Genomic DNA, 19,205 nt, shown 5'->3' with positions numbered 1-19,205 from the left:
TGGTGAACATAAACAAAGTATCCATAGGGCCTAATCTTAAGTAATACTATTCATTCGTTTGGCAAAATATTAAAAAAAAAAAAACATATCAGTTTAGCAAGTCCACGGCAAGTCATACATCTGTGTTGTAACTAACGTTTATAAGTTCGTAAGTATTTTATTTGACCATTGGAAAGACTTCCAAAGCTTAATCAATTAAACCTGATGGTTTTAATAGATTACTGAAGCAAAAAATGGCATATCAAAATTTTTGTTCATTTTCGCCACATATAACTTTAAGAAACACTAAACTTGAAATGAAGACTTGTTTTGAGAAAAAAAGGTTCAACCACTGTACTTGGGGAAAAAGGATACAGATTTGTGGAAATGTAGTTTTCACCATATTTACAAGCATCACAACAATCTACAAGTAAAGAGTAATATCTAAGATTTGGTCCGAGGCAAACACATCTACTGAATTATGTTTGAATACACTTAGGAAGTGATATATATTCATATCACTAGTCATAGTGGCTATTACCAAAACAAATCAACAGTAAAAATGTGAATGCGTTGAATTAAGATCGATTGTTTTCATCACAATTTGTGTCCTGGGTTTTATTTTCTTATATGGATATATATTAAAAATAAAATGAAATTGAAAAATGTTATTGGAAATTATTTTTGATAATTACATACAGTTCATGTATCCCAATTTAATGAATGCAATTATTTCATGAATCTACTTATACTATCTTATTTAGAGAAATACATGTTTTACATACCTGTGAAATAATGGGATTTTTTTTAAACAAATAAGGATTGAATCTAGCTTTGGTAGATTGTATGGAGTGATTTTTTACGTTGTTTTTGAAACAAGTTGAATGAACTGTGAAACAACTCAAATCATCACCCCATGAAACCAACTAAACGCAAAATCCAACCCTTATAATACAGTTAAAGTTATATGTGCCGTATTTTTCATACTCACGAATCAAGATGAGCTTTTAATATGTTATTCAGCACCAAAAATTACCAACTTTTTGAAAATTACAGTGCTTTCAATGCATAGGTTTTAATTTTACATGTACAAATAAGAGCTGAAAATGATTTTTGGCAGTACTGCCAAAAATCATTTATTTACATCAATAGTGAAGTGAAATGAGTACATACGGTGAGACCATGAAGCCAAATTGTGGTCTACAATTTCATTACACATTTTTACAATGTTTTTAGTAATTGTAAAGTGACTTCTGCAGGTGTGTTTTCATTTAAACATATTTTAAGTAATAAAAACAACAATTTTACAGTACAAAATTTCTGTGTTATAACTAACGTTTATAAGTCATCTGAAGCCATTTGAATGATTTTTACAGCTTTATTCATCAAACCTGATGGTTTTTAATAAATTAATGATGAAAAAATAGCATGTCAAAATTATCGCCCAGTTACGGCACATATAACTTTAAGATGTATTACATTTTTTCATAGTGCTTTAAAAAATATTATTCTCTAAAAATAAAACACAAAAATAGTCCGCCATAAGTATACAACTAATTATCATAAATAGGACAAATATTAAAACCTGTCCTACATTAATGTAGAAGATACAAATTATCAGTGTGGTCCATATGAAACATAAAACATTCATAATACAAATGATTTAGAAATCGTCGCTAAAGCAAAAAGTTAATGGTAAATCATCATCCATTGAATGTTATATAATATTTCCTATTCATTGCTTCGGCTTCAACATCTGCTTGTAAGTTCTAACGAAGACGTTCTGAGGTTGTTTTTAACACAAGGACATGATCTATTGCATTCCCCTTCTGCGGTACCGCAGTGCTGGTCGACTCGAATCATGGGTCAGTGAAAACCGGTTAAAGTGAATAACCTGATCCAAAACGATATGCAAAGAATAGCCTAACCATTTAATATTAAAAAAATATAGAATGAAAATATAGAATGAACCTATATGTTCACTGTCCCTGAAAACATATAATAAAAAAGTAATTAAATAACTTTCAAAATGAGAATTTATGAAAATAACTCTTGTATTCTTAACATTATTGAAATATTTACCTGTTGTTTACACATTTAAAAAAACATATCAGTATATATCTTGTTGAAAATTACGCTTTATTAAAGTAGGTCTAGGATATTTTCTTGTTCAAATATAATTTGAAATATAATTTGTAATGTTAAAATAACCTAGTCAAGTGAATTACCAAATGAAACAAATTATTTTCAGTAGCAAAACAAAAGTTTATAAAAAAAAAGTCATATTCAATTATAACGGGCCAAAACAAAAACAAAAATGAATAGAGTATCATATGAAACGTGCTGAAAGAAAGATTAAAATCATCAAGGTCAAATAAAAGGTCAAATCTACATCGATAATGTGTTAACAAGCGGTATTCATATAACAGCAGAGTAGTAAGGCTAACTAGAATTAACCTGTATATATATGATATACCTGTTATATAATAAATCGATTACGAACTTTATGTATACATTTCAAGATTTTGTTTCATACATTGATATAATCATCAATTCATAATATTTAATTATTATTCGTTTTATTTTATAGGTTTTTTATTTTCATTTATCTACCACAAATGTCATTTCCACTGTTATGTTGATATGCATGATGTCATTAGTTCATGGGAACTTACCCCTACAAGTAAACGTTTATATGTGACAACTTCACAATATGTTAAAGTGACCATGTATAGTATATTATACCATTAGTAGCGAGATACCAGCAAGTCTGATGACGTCTTCCCTTTTCTTAAATTAGCAAGATTCACGTAAAATCTATAACCCCTTTTCACACAATTTCTATGATCGAGTATGTCTTGATATCGTGGTGATTAAGTTTTAATTAGCTCATCAATATTGTGAGACGGCCATCTTTTCCTGGTCATCCTGACCACATGCTACAAACTCTGATCGCTGCTGTGCTGTATGAGTATCATTCCGATTTTCTCTATTATTAATTATATTCGGTTTTAGGCCATCGAACACTTTGAATTGCTGATATATCTAACGAATTTTCTATCCATTCAAATTTTAAATAAAAAAGAAGTTCCTAAAACCTTGTTCTACATTCAACCATTTAAATGTGTTTGAGATCACCGTATTAAGAATTAAGATCTTCAATCTAAGCTTCTCATGCTGTTGGTGTTAGAACAATGTTCAATACTGTTGGCGGTCGCGGCGTCAGTGGTGCGCGGCAGCCTTATCCACATTTATCATCAGGTTAGCTTTGGCTGAATGCTATAGTTATCACCCGATCACATCTATAAGTAGTGGTGATCGCAGGGACTACCAACTGACCAGCAGCTGTGTGTGGTCAGCGCTGGTGATCCTCTCAGCCAAGGTAGGTACACATACTTATCACTTAATTTCTATTTTAAAAAGTCTTTCTTTTAAGCAATTGTATTTCCAATCCATCATTAAATCAATTATTATTTGCAATAATTATATTAAATTAATATGTGCCGTATTTTTCATACTTACAAATCAATTACTTTCAATGCATGGGTTTTGATTTTTAAAGTTAAAAATAACAGCTGAAAAGGATTTTTGGCAGTAATCATTACATTTAAATTAACAGTACAGTGAAGTGAGTACATATGGTCAGACAATGCAGCCAAATTATGGTCTACAATTTCATTTTATATTGTTTATTGTTATTTGAACTGTAAAGTGATTTTTACAGGCATTTATCCATCTAAATATACAGAAGGCATAAAAATAAGAATTCGACATTGCACAAAGTTTGTGTTGTAACTACATAACGTTTATATGGCACCATATGTGTTAGTCTGACCATTTGAATGATTTATAAATTAATTAAACCAGATGGTTTTAATAGATAACTACTGAAGAAAAAATTGTCAAGTCAAAATTTTCGCTTAGTTACGGCACATATACATTTTACGAATTACAAGCGTAATTAATTAATTCAGTTCTCTTACAATAATTTAAACACATTATTTGGCCCCTTTTCTGGACATCAATCTTCAGTACATATATATCAGTTTTTTCGGGTTAAACTGTGAAGTCATATTTGAATATTATAAACATAAATTAAGACAACCTGTAATGCGTAATGAATCGAGATTGACTTAAAGCATGAAATGAACATATACTTTTAATATGGTATACAAAAAAAGCTTAATATGTCTTTCTCGATGAATGAACTTCGATATTATCTACCAATTTTTAATACTGATTAGATTATTAACTTAAGCAAACTTTCTAAAATACAATCGACAATTTTTAAAGAATCTCAGTAAACAATTTCTTGGTCCTTGCCGAAATTGTAATTAATGTTAAAAATCTCAAGCAAAATCCTTCGCTGATTGATCCACTACATGTAGTCATACATTTCTTGTTCTATCGGTTTGATTCATTTGCTGATAATGTAAATCTGGTGACTGTTACATATGTAGTAGAGCAATATTCGTATTGCTGATATCGATTAGAACTGCTTATGGAATGTACCTCTGGTATAATTATATCCTTATTACTGTAGTAAAAAGCAATCTTACGATACTTCAGATGTTTATCTTATCTTTGAGTGAGGTTAACCAACATAACAGCAACACCTCCACAAAGATGTGTCATATTGCGGTGATAACTGACGCCCATACAATAATAAAAGCCCATTTCCATTTTTAAATATAGATACAGTAGGGACTATCAGCTACTTAACTAACAGGAAACTGATTGATTAAATACCTTCATGACGATTTCCTATTTGCTATTAAGTATTCCTTTCCCATATAACTCGTATCAGAAGATGCTGAACTTAAATGCAAAAGAGAAGCTTTTAAATAAATCCAATAATGTGTCTATGTAAAATAAAACTGTAAAACCTAAATTCACTAGAATATCCTCAGGATGAAAATATCAAACAATATACCATTGATATAACATGGATGATTATCCGATTTACAACAAATACAAGCTTTTGTTATCATTTGTGTAAATAAGCAGTCTGTGTTTCAAATGGTTAATGGATGTTGCATGGCATGGGTGTATGCATTTTTACATAATTTCTAAAACTGTGTTTCTGTTATTTTATTTGCTAATGGTATCTGTTTCATTATTTTTTCTAATCAAAACAGTATTATAAAAATCTTTTCCATATACTTTATGAACAAACATAATTGATTATCTTAACACGCTTTTTGACGTTGCATGGTTAGGCAAAGTATCTCAAAATTTCTAAACGTTAAAATATGTGTTGTTGATTTTTTCAGTTCCTGTAGCAGGAATTTCGGATTCCTCAAATTGAATTACCAAATTTGGGGCTACTTCCGGTGACGCGATCCACCAGTCACGCATACCCAGGAGAGGATAGTTCGATCCGCACGTCACAAATATTAAAATCCATCGCCTATAAAAACCGATTAGTGTGTACAAATCTTCACTCGTCTCGCGTGTACATCACCTCTCAACACCAGTGCCAGAATAACACCAGATACTGATTTTCCATACCTATAATATATCTACTATACAGTTTCACAGCAGCAGTTTTACAAGCTTCTCAACATGTCGTCGATGTTTCTGATTATACTTTTCTGGCTGCCTTCTTTATCAGGTAAGTTTTATTTATATTTTTTTAATCTTTTAATATATATGATTAATAAATGTATGTCATCTTTCGAATGCACGGGTTATCTCGAAATGGAAAGAAGATAATTAATGATTTGATTTTGAAGAATTGGCCAACATGTCTGTGCAAAAGAAGGAATTTTGTGAAATCAATATTTCAGCTTTTGTCACTATTTCTTTCATTAGTTCCCCTCAAAAGTTGCAAGCAATTAGTTTTCTCTAATTAACAGTCAGTGGATTATTTTAACAGTGATATATTTTCAGAAATACATTAATACAGAAATGTTAATCCAGGATAAATTTGTCTTGCTATAAAGAGATAGCTCATTTCTTCCGCAAGATTTCCATTGTTTGACTCGCATATTTGTCCTTGAACGGATCTCATTGCTACATAAACTAATTTGTCATATCAAATAGTAACATGATGATAATTTAAAGCCGTATTAATTATCAGTTTGCATGTTTGCTGCAATTAGCATAAAGGCACGAGACCTCGATTTATTGACAAATATGAAAAATGAATCTTAATATATCACGTAACATATCGCCATCGCGATAATCCCCAAGATGTTGACTAAACAAAACACTTCTGATGACAACTGTTTCTATCAGTGACAAATCGCGTAGTCATACGAAAACAAATATGATCGTAAAGATATGTCATGTAAAATACAAAAAAAGTATAAAATAATTTCAATATTGTAAAGGGATATATACATTATATGCATTAGAATTACTGTCACAAATTAAAAAAAAACTTATTGAATTATTGTTCTGTAAGTGGACAACTTTAACATTCAATTTACGTTTCACACTTGGTATTGGTATCGAGATCACTATAAAATGACAGTGATGTATACTAAAAAAATAATCCGATATTAGCAGTGTGGAAGGTATTAGCTTGTAACTTTCTGAAATGTGTATTTTTTCTATGATTACAAATTATATTAAACCTGAATAGATAGATAGACAGAAAAAAAACATACTGAGACATAAAATAGTATAAAATAATTTATGGATTAACAATTTGATCACTTTTTACGAAATTTTTGATAAAACAATACCAACTTATAAGGTTATTGTTTTGTGTGGTTAATTCGATAGATTTAGTTCAAACACTACACATCGATTTGTCTTTGCGTTTTAAATGTTTATATATATTTATTTATTATATAAAATAATGCAATGCTAATCTGACTAACACACATATTACAGCATAAGAATTTCCATATGGTGACGTTAATGATCGCATATTAATAATGTTTAGTTTGGACGATATTGTTAATGAAATGTATGCAGATGAGTGATAAATTGAATTATTTACTTACTTATTCATAAATATCACAGTAAATTGCCGTGAACGTCATTTCATTTGTTTTCGTATTCAAACCAATAGATGGTTATGACGTATTTCATAAAGCTTGTTATATGATTTGCGCTGACCAAATGCATAACATATATAGTTATTACGTCATTTCACGCAGACATGTATGTCTGTGTATTCACAATCGATTTTAGTCTGCTAATCTAAAGGTAACAGATATACAGATCCATAGTGATAGAAAAATATCTTTATTGAGTAATTGTCAAACGAAGATCAGAATAAGAGTATTAATACAGATGACTTGTTGTAATAGTCCCCAAGTATTGATATACTATATAATTGGTCCTTGAACTGATACTTAGTTCGATACTCTTCGTCAACGTAAGACCAACTGCTGTTAAGTCAATGTCAATACCCAATGATTCTAAACCAACTGTCAGAATCGATGTCCATTTGCAATCTGACAATACTTCTAAATGATCGCCCCTTGTAGCCAGTTGACCCAAGAGGAATAATAATTGATAATTGTTCTCTCCATTAATTACCCTGATGACATGGAGAAACTGACGTACATGAGTCGCATAGGATTAACGTATGACCCGGGCACAGAATAGAAACACTGCAATGCTTATTGGCGATGCTGAAGAACAAGTACAAATACATTCTTAATAAACCTATAGTAAACCATCCTAACCAGAAACATCGTTTCAATACTTATAATCATAGATATAAACAATTTCTAAACATATTTCAGCTCATAAACATGCCGAAATAGACAAATAAATAAGTATGTCACTGGTTCACTCGCTCCGCCATTTCTGTGCTATTTTAGTCATCTGCCGAGACTGTTTTAATAATGTAGAAACTATTCCATTTGGATATTTTCAGCTTTTGGCTTCTTCCTATATCCGTTATACGATTTCCTCTCGTTTCTTACAGCAACACAATAACGTGATTTTAGTATGTCGCATATTTTTGTAAGTTATTAATTATAAGATGTATGCATCACATATTGCGACAAGGTCATATCTCATAAAACGACAACACATTATGTTAAAAAATACGACACAAATATCCACACATGTACTCGAAACACATTTAAAATAGTGAAAACAGTGTTTATGATAGCCTCTTCATTTTGTCTTAAATGACAACTTTATGTGTAATATAGATTTGTCCATTTAATATAATCATTAAATACAAAAATCGTTAAAATGCAAAGTGAAAAAAATGAATCTGAGAAAACGTCCTGCGCTTGATTAAAGAAAACCTTCGTTAAGAGTTTGAACAAAACACACAAAAATTCATATGCTTGAATGTACTGAACTAAATATCTCACCATGACATAACGTTGAAGATTAAATCCTGACTATGTTGGAATTTTGGAATCAAAAATGAGCGGTCAAACGTCCCAGTCAGAATGTCTAACATGATCACAGAATATTGCGTTTTTTTAGCGTCAACTTAATAGACCACCACTCCGCTAGGTTTCTAAACGTCCACTCCTATGGTTTGCAGGAATTTGCCTGTTGAAATTAAAAAAAAAAACCTACTGCCGTCTTCAATCTACGGTCTTAACGTTGATTTTTGTGTGTGTTGGTGATAGCAGAATCGGTAGTAGTGAAATCGGAATGAAATTCTAAACCGACTTTATATGAAGTTTACCTCATAGAACAAGTCAGCTGCTAAATTAAGATACTTATAAACCCTTTCATTATAGTTTCATCTTATCGCTTTAGTTACATCTAGAAATTATATTATATATAATTTTGAACACCCATTTGCATATTTATTATTTATGCGAAATCCTAATTATTCCTCTACACCAATTATCGATGTCAATTCTCAAAGGTATCTATAACTTAAACAATTTTTTTTTACATCTAATGCTATTGGCAACTGATTTACCTGATTATATGTGCCAAATTCGGAAATGTGGAAAAAGTTTGAAATCTTTTGATGAAGTCACTGATCTGAGGGTTCGTTTACACCCCATCATTCTCGTGAAATTTTATGAATGGAATTCCAACGAGGTGGTTCGTTAGGTGGCAATTTGTAGGCGGCAAGCAAGAGAGAAGTACCATTCCAGGGGTTCCACACGTGGATCCGTATATGTCTAGCATACATCTGTAAAACATTCCATTTAATTCATCAGACCATGACTAAACGATAATCATTCATGGTGAACAGATATCAAAATATGAATTTTAGCGATAACAGTACCAAGAGAAATAGCAGAATTTTACAGGAATATTTAGTTTTATTTCTCTATATATATGACAAAAGTGTTCGTGAAGCTGCCAATACTTCAAGAATTCAGTTATGGCATGTTTTGGCTTTCAGCATGTGGTGAACGCCACGGAAGCATGCTAGAAATACACGAGGTAGACTTGATATGGTGAGATAACGTCTTAGTGGTTAACGACATAAATAGCCGAAACATTTATTTTTAGCATACATCGACGAACCAACGATCGTATAATGGGTATTTTCATCCCAAATTTAATCAAAGTTATCTAAAATATTTAATAAGTTTAACAAGCATAAGATATCAACTGATAAGCATTTTGAATTAATGAACTTTTTTACCAGCGACGTGCCAAAAACCCAAATAAGATATGTTCAGTTTTGAAAAAGCAAAATCCAAGAGGATATATCTAATATTTTTAAGCAAGACAAATAACACAAGTTGACAGATCATCTTAATGATTCAATTCTCCTAATAACGGATACCTTTTGAAAGCATGTGCTACCTTTCCTATCGACTTTTATTATTAAACAGACGTGGTGTTCATTTTAGAACATAGTTATCGGGCGACAATCAAAGCTGTGTAGATATTTTCCTGATTTGTTGCATAAATGCGATTAGGCCTGGGAAATACAGGCTTACGATACTCTGGCGCTCTTCCTATAACACATACCTAATTAACAATTACTATAATCAGTCTAGTACGATCCTGAATGCTAAGAACAGTGTATGGCGCCCGTACGTCTATTTTTAGTATCGATGATTAACTTAAAGGTCGAACGCATTCTTATTTAGTAAGCTCAATTCGAATGCACCGCTCAAACATCCTTGCACTTTTAAGTAGTACAGTTATCTATTTTTCTATCGCGTCAGTTGTGAATATTATCTGATAAATACTTCCTGTTTATAACGTTCAGTTCTATTTCGATAAACATAATTAAATTCTTCCACAAATACCACAGGATATCATGTTCCCAATGTATCGAGTTTTTTATATTTCATAAACTAGATATGTATCGATAGGTAATGAGCGAATCAAGGAAACAACAGCTTCTAAAATAATCCAAAGATTTGTTTGATGGCTTGGATCTCTACTAATTTGTTCTTTTTGTTGAACAAGTTCACCAGCTACAGATAAATGATATACATATTTTTATCTAACAACATATCTTAATAGTCATGCTTCTTAAAGAGTAACGCTTTCAGTTGAAATATATTCAATTAAACATTAGCACTTTAGTTGCAAATAATACGTTCATCTTTCATGGGGTTTGACAGCTCTATTAGGATTTTCTACCATAGGAAAATTAATATTGATATTTTTAACCTTGAATTTCATGTTTTCATCATGCAAACAAAAATATCATCTAAAGGTAGATTTCAAACTTATTCTATATATTTCATAAAAAAATCATTAAATGATGTATTTCAATCGTTTGTCTTCATCGGTTTTCTTTCTTTTTAACAGCAAATGCAGTTGACTTTCCTATGGAACTTTGCCCATATTTGGCTGGCGAATGTCATGAAGAGTGTGCCTTTAAATTTGTTCACAAGTGGGGGATTCCATTATGTGCCACCGAAGGTTACCATTGTTGTGCCCCTGATTATTTGGGTGAGTTTCTTCATTGTCTCTAATAGTATTATTTCTTTATGGTTTAGTAAGATATTTGCTCTTTGCTCTTACCTCTTACCAGTTAATGAAAAGACCCTACAACGTTGTTAAATACAACAATTTTAGTTCATGTATATGTCTGCAATTGAAATGTTCCCTACTAGGAGATATCCATCAGAATTTAAAATATTTCATGAAATCATGTGTACCATCTTTGCATATCACAGAGTTATCTTCCTTGTGGGCAGGTATCCATTGTGACGTCATTACTTTGTGAGCGCAATTCACGACGTTTTCTCCGAAAAGCATGACGTTAAGCTCACAAACACATGACGTCAAAATTAATGCTTACCCACGAGGACAGATAAATCTGTAATATGCAAATACAGAATAGCTTCGTAGGGCCTTTATATGTCTGCGCCTGATTGAGTAATGCAAATCCGCTGTCGGTATGGAAAGCAAATAAGTTTGCTTCATATAATGTAAATAGGTTAAACAAAATCTTAGAAACAGACGATCACGTGATGCAAGAGTAGGCTTTGTTAATAGCTGTTCTTGATACACTTCTCTTGAGGTGATTCGTGACAAAATCTCTCTGTCACTATCAGGAAATTAATATGAAACTGTGAACAATATTTCCTCTCCGGAAATATATGTCTTTATAAAGATGAATATTCCTGTGGCTGTCATAGATGTTTTGGTCAAAATAATTTCCATGCGGCTATGGTTTTACTATCATTTCACGGCGACGCCTTCTAAGTAGTAGTGCATGTAGATGCTTTTACAGATATAACAACAATTACTTTTCACGAAAACAAAATCGAACCATGCGGTTTGTGAAATGTTTCAATTTACTAAAACATTTGTTTTTGACAGTTTCATCATAGCTTGTAAGTGTCATCTCCGGAAGGCTTAACATTATTCAGTTTACCGAAATATACATTAAACAAGTTAGCTACACGTACAAGCATATACTCTTATCAGCCATTTGTTCGCATGTGGATTTTTGAGATTTTTAATAGCCAACGCCAAAATTCCTAATAAATACTTGACAACTAACTCGGACAAATGTTTGATTTAGACATTAAAATAGCATTTTTTTAAATTCATACCGACTTAACGAGGAATGATATGTCCATAATACATGATGATAATGACATCATGACTTGAAATATTGCATGTGGATATCGATAACATTTATCAAGACCATTTGAAAAATTAATCACCAAATAAGCTTACTCATATTACAATAATAAAATTGCAAAGCACCATTGAAAATAAAAACTTTGGACATTTTGCATCTATAATGAAACTTTTGGATCTTCACTGCATATATTTTGGTTTGCCAATGCTATGACACAACTGACTTAATGACATACTCAGACATTTTGCGATAAAGATTGTTATCAACTCTAATGTTAAGCAATTCATTTCCGTTACAGTTGAACAAATGAAACAATCAAAAAAGGAAACAACAACGGAACCCGTACCAACAACAACAACTTCTAGCACCACGACTACGACTATCCCCACCACCACCACTACCACCACTCCTTCGCCACCCACAACCACCATACCACCACGCACGACGACGATAGCATTGGAAGACGTAGTGATCACTTCGACGGAGACACCGGTTTTACTTGATCGGATTCACAATGAAGAGCACACGGACCAGGGGCTGCCGTTTGAAGACGAGCTCCCTTTAGGAGATCAACCACAAGAACCTAATTATGAACTGCCAAATTCTATCAACCCAGGTGCGTATATTTGTATACAATAGAACAACATCTTATTACTTATCGATCTAATAATTTCCTAGTTCACTAAACCTGCCTATATTATAAGTCTTTTTTAATTTTTTAATTTTGATAATATATAGTCAGCTCGTGGTACCACTTAAAAAATGTGAAAGCGTAGGACAGATTTTGCCTACGCTACTTTAGCGGCATATTTCTAATACATCGTCTAGGCAACAACGGGAAGCAGTGTAGTTGAGAGGTAATCAAAATGCTAGTTGTTATATTGGAATCATGGTCGACATACACGTCATGTTGTCAAACACTCAAATTGAACACGAACATCGCTGGTACCACATCATTTTCGCGATATCTACGTTGCTTACACATGTAGCCCACTACAGGTATATACGTGGCTAGCAATTTGTTTACCCCTTACCTACAACGTTTGTGTACGTTGTCTCGGCATGGCATTAGGCGCCATTAGACATAGGGGGAAAAACTAATAATATAGGCAGGTTTATCAGACTAATAATTTCCTATTTCTAATAATTTCATGTGACTCTATGAACTCTATGAAAGAAGTGTTATTAATATCATATTCAGGCTCAGAGTGCGGAATCCCGTTTTTCAATCAACGTGTGAAGAGAATAATTGGAGGAAGTATATCGAAACAAGGGGCGTGGCCTTGGCAGGTAGCCTTCCGCTATATGAGTGGTGCCTACCTGTGTGGAGGCGCCATCATTAACGACCGCTGGATCGTTACAGCAGCGCATTGCTTTAAACGGTAATTTATTTTAGATACTTATAATGATAATTAAGAAAAGATACCATGTACTATGTAACATATATATGGTATCATCGACAAAATGTAGATATACAAAAACTGTTGATGTCAAACACATTATATCTTTCATATTAAAATTATCCTGTCGAAGTAAAATTGTTTGAGTGGATTTGCGACCCGAATTTGGTCCTATTCCAAATGAAAATTGTACTGAATATCTACTCATTATGCATAATGAAAAGATATTCAGCAAAATTTTCCGGCACGAATAAGACCAAAATTCGGGTCGCAAATTCACTAAAAAATTTTACTTTGACAGGATAATTTACTTTAAAAAATGTGTTTTCAATTAAAATTATGACAAATGATATAAGAATAAAATCACTTAATATATACTATTGGTAATGTCCCTGAACTTCTTTTTTTTATTATTACCATTTGATTTTTAACAGACAATTCAACAAAGTTTCCCATTGGAGAGTTAGTGTTGGCGTTCATGATATCGCAGGAAGAGACCACAACAGGAGAGATATCGCAATCAAGCGTATAATTAAGGTAGATATATACGCCATTATCTCACTGAGGAGTAAGTTTCCGCCTTTGCATATTACAGAGTTAGCTCCCGTGCGGGTAGGTATCCATGGTGACGTCATTTTGTCATGCGCGCAATACACGTCATTTTCTCCGAAAAGTATGAGGTTCCGCTCGCAAACACGTGACGTCACAATAAATACCTACCCGCATGGGCAGATAACTCTGCAATTTGCAAATACAGAATAGTCTTCCGCTGTTATATATAGGCAGTGACTTAAAGTGACATCCTTGTTAAGAATAAAGGCAGCGACAACAGATCATTTACTGTACATAACAGAATTATATCATATTCTAACCAATGAAAGGGTGTTCTGTTGCGTCTAAACAAAAAAAAAATCAATTGTTTTTCCCGTGGTATAACAATGATAATGTTTCAGCTTCAGAGCATTATTCACTATCTCTGTGAAAGGAGATGGTATCACCTGTAAAGGAGATGGTATCACCTGTAAAGGAGATGGTATCACCTGTAAAGGGGATAGTTACTACTGGATTCTGTTACGATAGTAGTAACTACTAGTGTTTGCTGTCAACTGTACACAGTATACATAAAATATAATTCCAATGCAACGGGTTACTTGACACACTAAGTAACACTTTAGTTTAACTTTCGATTCAGAATGGATATCATAACAATGCTATCTTTCTATATGAAAGCTTTAAAGTATATGTGGGAAATGTTAGCTCAGATAATGTAATTCTTTGTCTACTATAAGGTTACTCATTGAACATACATGTATGCTAGCATATAATCATGTATGTTCTGTTTCAGCATCCATACTACAGGAAGGATTCTGAAGGTTCTACACCCAACAAAACCATTCCCTCGCATCACCATTACCGTCACGATATCGCTCTAGTCGAACTTTCAGAAGCTGTAGACATGAATTCACCTTACACTCGCCCGATATGCCTCCCCACTCACGGCGATCCAAGGTTCCCCTCAGTGAACGCTATCAACAAACGCAGGGAGGAGCAGGAACTGGAACAGACAGAAGAGGAACTGATGAGGGAGGAGGCCGCTAGGGAAGGATACCAGGATTTAACTGAATACCTATGGAGGTTCCGGAGAGACGCTCCAATGGAAAGCGATGACAACCATATCAGCCTTTACGATATTGAACGTTACGGAGAGTGTTACGTCACAGGATGGGGAGAAACAAAGGGTACGTCGAAATGTATATATTCTGTATTTGCATATTGCATAGTTATCTGCCCTTACGGGTAGGAGGAATTGATTGTGACGTCATTTGTTTTGGAACGTAACGTCATACTTTTCAGATAAAACGACGTGAATTGAAGATAATAACTGACAATGGATACCTACCGACAAGGGAGCTAACTCTGTAATATGCAAAGACAGAATGTTCATCATTGGGCTACTGTTACTGCCTTAATTATGTAATTGCACAAAAGTACAACACTAAACGCTCTGTATGCGACAATCTGTGTATTAGTTGAGACAACGTAGTACGATATTATTATGTAGACCAACATAAATATGTTCATTTAATTATGCTACACAAAATTGTATTTAAGCTGCAAGTCGATCCTCTATAATTTTCGAAAAAAAATGTCTCGGATTATTTGCATTTTTTTTCGCCTAAAAGTGATACATGACAGAAATGATTCTGAGTTCTTACTCGCCATTCCTTACATTCATTTCCTATGTCAATGATTAATAAGATATTATGATTCTTGAAAAAAAAATGTGTTTGCGTATATGTTACGGAATGTATCGCGGATGAGTTTTGTCATAATTAGGATATAAATGAGAAGACACGCATTCTATCCAATTAAGTACATCTTAATATTATCTATATCTCACCATCGAACTACACGTATACCACCGTTGCTTACATAATTTCTAATTTGATGTATATGGTTTTGATTTCAGGTCTTGGAGAGGTCACAAAGCTTCAGCAAGTCCATGGTCAAGTAAGCAGTGCAGAGCAGTGTAGCAAATACTGGAAACGAGACATTGATGACGCCATGCTTTGTTTTGGTGACGGAACAAAGGGACCTTGTCTGGTATGTAATTTAATGTCAAGGTTGGAGACTTCGGGTCAGCTTTCTAAATATAAAGATATGTCCCCTCATAGGGGAATTTCATTCATCACACGTTTCTGTCTTTCTTTCTTTATTTATTTATTTCTCTTTCTTTTACTGTCTTTTTTCTATTTCCTTCTCTTTTCTTTCTTTCTTTCTTTTTTTTGTCTCCTTGTCGGTCTTTCTTTTATTACATGTATATATATGTCTAAATAACTACTTTCCGTTCTTTCTATTTCAATTAGATTATTTCTTTCTTTTTTACTTTCTTTTTTGCTTTGACATGTGTTTTTTAATCTTTTGTCAATTTAGGAACACGCTGTGTGTCGACAATTACCTTGAGTTAGTGTATGTCACTGTAACTACTGTATATTAAGTTCCTTTGTAATGCGTCGACTCATCATCTTGTTTTATGTTGCATGGATATTCACAAGCCTAAAGTTTTCATCTTAAAACTATTTCTTGAGTGATGAATAGTTATTGTCTATTATGAATGTCATTGCAAACCGATTGATTATAGTGTTAATGTAATTCGTTCTGTTACATTTACATTGACCTGTTATATTTTCATTGACCTGTTATATTTACATTAACCTGTTATATTTTCATTGACCTACATTGACCTTTTATTTTGTCATTGACCTGTTATATTTTCATTGACCTGTTATATTTTCATTGACCTGTTATATTTACATTGACCTGTTATATTTTCATTGACCTGTTATATTTTCATTGACCTGTTATATTTACATTGACCTGTTATATTTTCATTGACCTGTTATATTTTCATTGACCTGTTATATTTTCATTGACCTGTTATATTTTCATTGACCTGTTATATTTTCATTGACCTGTTATATTTTCATTGACCTGTTATATTCTCATTGACCTGTTATATTCCTCATTGACCTGTTATATTTTCATTGACCTGTTATATCCTCATTGACCTGTTATATTTTCATTGACCTGTTATATTTTCATTGACCTGTTATATTTTCATTGACCTGTTATATTTTCATTGACCTGTTATATTTCTCATGACTGTTATATCTCATTGACCTGTTATATTTTCATTGACCTGTTATATTTATTACCTGTTATATTTTTTTTATTCTTGATTTATATTCTCATTGACCTGTTATATTCATTGACTGTTATATTTATTGACCTGTTATATTTCATTGACTGTTATTCCATGACTGTTATATTCTTGACCTGTTATTTCATTGACTTTATATCATCATTGACCTGTTATATTTCATTGACCTGTTATATTGCTATTGACCTGTTATATTTTGTTAATTATTTATTATGTTATTTTTTTTTTTATTTTACCTTTTTTTTATCAATATTGTATTTAATTATAACGTTATGATTTCAAAATACACTTGCATTTCCCTGATATTATTATGATGTTACTATTTCCAACACATTGATAACAGCCGAGAATGACAATAATTTTCTTTTGCTTGTAATTATTTCAGGGCGATTCCGGTAGTCCAATGTCATGTAAATACAATGGACACTTCTATTTGGTCGGTGTGGTTTCCTGGGGATCAGATGAGTGCAACCGGAAGGGATACCCCAGCGTTCTTACACGAGTGACGTCATACTATGACTGGATACGGAAGGCTATCTCGGAAGGTTGAAATCATCTGATATTCTCTTCAAATCGTATCTTCTTGGAGCCAGTCGTATCGAATCGGACTATTTACAATTCACTTGAGACAAGAGTAAACGGGGTTACTTGCACTGTGTATCGATTTTATTATCAGAAGTTAAGAATAATAGGGGCAAATTTTATAAAGACATTCCATTGTATCCATGGTTTACAACTTGTAGATGTAAATATTACCTTATCAGGATCTGATTAAATATCGTTTATATGTAGTAAGAAAGTGTTTTTGAAACAAAAATTAAAATGTTAAAAATACTATCTTAGAATAAATCTCAGTGTGAAGCGTACGCCAAGGACATTGATGAAATAAAAAAAATGAAACCATTCTATTTGATATTAAATTGTTGTTTTGTTGTTGAAATGAATTTAATGGAATAAAAACTTAAGTTTTATATGTCTCTTTGCTTTGTTGTTTAAACACTTTGTGGCCTTGGTGATGAAAGAAGCTGAACACTTCAAGATTAATACTCAGAACCATAGTACGCAATCCTAATATTCCTCATTCGCATTTTAACATAAAAACCTTATTACGTGGCTGTGACTATTGTGATGAAAACTTTGATAAACGTTTGACAAAAAATAGGATTTTTTCTACAGCGAGAGGTTGCGAGATACACTACCAAACTATCCATTCAAGATGTATTATTAGATGTTAAAATATTTTGTTGATAATTGTACCATATCGGATTTGTTTGGAGATGGCTAACATTTGTATCTTATTTGCAATAAAATGTGTGTTGTAATGAATGTGTGTGTATTTGGACCACAAACGGTCAATGGCCTGTATATATTCTATTTTATATCAACGTAAGTTTAATTCTTTGGGGATAAAAACTGATAATGAAATATTTTTTCCTGGCGTATGTTACTGATACAAAACTAACGTTAGTTCCATTAGGATGATACTATAACATGATGTGAAAGCGAACTATATACACGTGATACCTTATTGTGGCTGTTTATCATACATGTTATTGATTCCCTAAAGTTCACGTTCTAACCCTAACTGCAATTCCGTCTTTGTATATTACAGAGACTTAGCTCCCTTGCGGGTAGTTTTCTATTGTAACATCATACACAAGAATACAGAGGTAAAAACAATGCACACATTATCAGCAGTAAGCACTATTATATAGAACTTTTTAAAAATAAAAATAGCCTGTTCACAGGCGGTGCATAAAATAGTACTGAGAGCAGGAACATTTATGAACACCGGAGCACAGCTGACTACCATTGTGTTCAACATTCTGTGAAAGGCCTTGTATTAATCAACCTTCCGGAGTTCCTTCGGTAGACTGTTGCTTGCACACCAGGGCAAATCTCCCTGAAGGAACTCAATATTTTTTGCGGAATGCGAATTTGCATTAGAATTGAATCAATTTCAAGACCTAAAAAACAAAACTGGGGTTGGAAGTACTGTTTTATCTTCTGCAATCGGTACATCTAACTCTTAAACAATTGTTCAAAGTTATACATAAGATTGACTCAAGGTGAAGTACCTTCCCAACCAACAGAAAAACACATGTAAGCAATGATCTAGTCAAACCTAGTGCACACCCTGAATGACATC

The 19,205-nt window shown here is 32.6% G+C and overlaps 1 protein-coding gene across 1 annotated transcript; it reads left to right on the top strand.

Annotated features, from left to right (window-relative positions):
- The first annotated feature begins 3,258 nt into the window (after positions 1-3,258).
- LOC138336473 (chymotrypsin A-like) lies at positions 3,259-18,027 on the top strand. The gene is made up of 9 exons (XM_069285973.1): positions 3,259-3,361; positions 5,253-5,593; positions 10,648-10,791; positions 12,234-12,551; positions 13,137-13,317; positions 13,770-13,872; positions 14,681-15,074; positions 15,806-15,939; positions 17,442-18,027. The coding sequence occupies exons 2-9, from the start codon at positions 5,545-5,547 to the stop codon at positions 17,604-17,606; spliced, it is 1,488 nt and encodes a 495-aa protein (XP_069142074.1). The 5' UTR covers positions 3,259-3,361; positions 5,253-5,544; the 3' UTR covers positions 17,607-18,027.
- Positions 18,028-19,205: the final 1,178 nt, after the last annotated feature.

Source organism: Argopecten irradians, chromosome 12, assembly GCF_041381155.1.
Source record: "Argopecten irradians isolate NY chromosome 12, Ai_NY, whole genome shotgun sequence".
Lineage (NCBI taxonomy): Eukaryota > Metazoa > Mollusca > Bivalvia > Pectinida > Pectinidae > Argopecten > Argopecten irradians.
Note: the sequence above shows the minus strand (reverse complement) of the source record. Positions and strands in the feature narration are given on the sequence as shown.

Coding starts and splice junctions, on each gene's coding strand:
- LOC138336473 (XM_069285973.1), top strand. CDS start 5,545: ATGTCGTCGATGTTTCTGATTATACTTTTCTGGCTGCCTTCTTTATCA. Junction 10,792..12,233: donor TTGTGCCCCTGATTATTTGG/GTGAGTTTCTTC, acceptor TTTCCGTTACAG/TTGAACAAATGAAACAATCA. Junction 12,552..13,136: donor GCCAAATTCTATCAACCCAG/GTGCGTATATTT, acceptor TATCATATTCAG/GCTCAGAGTGCGGAATCCCG.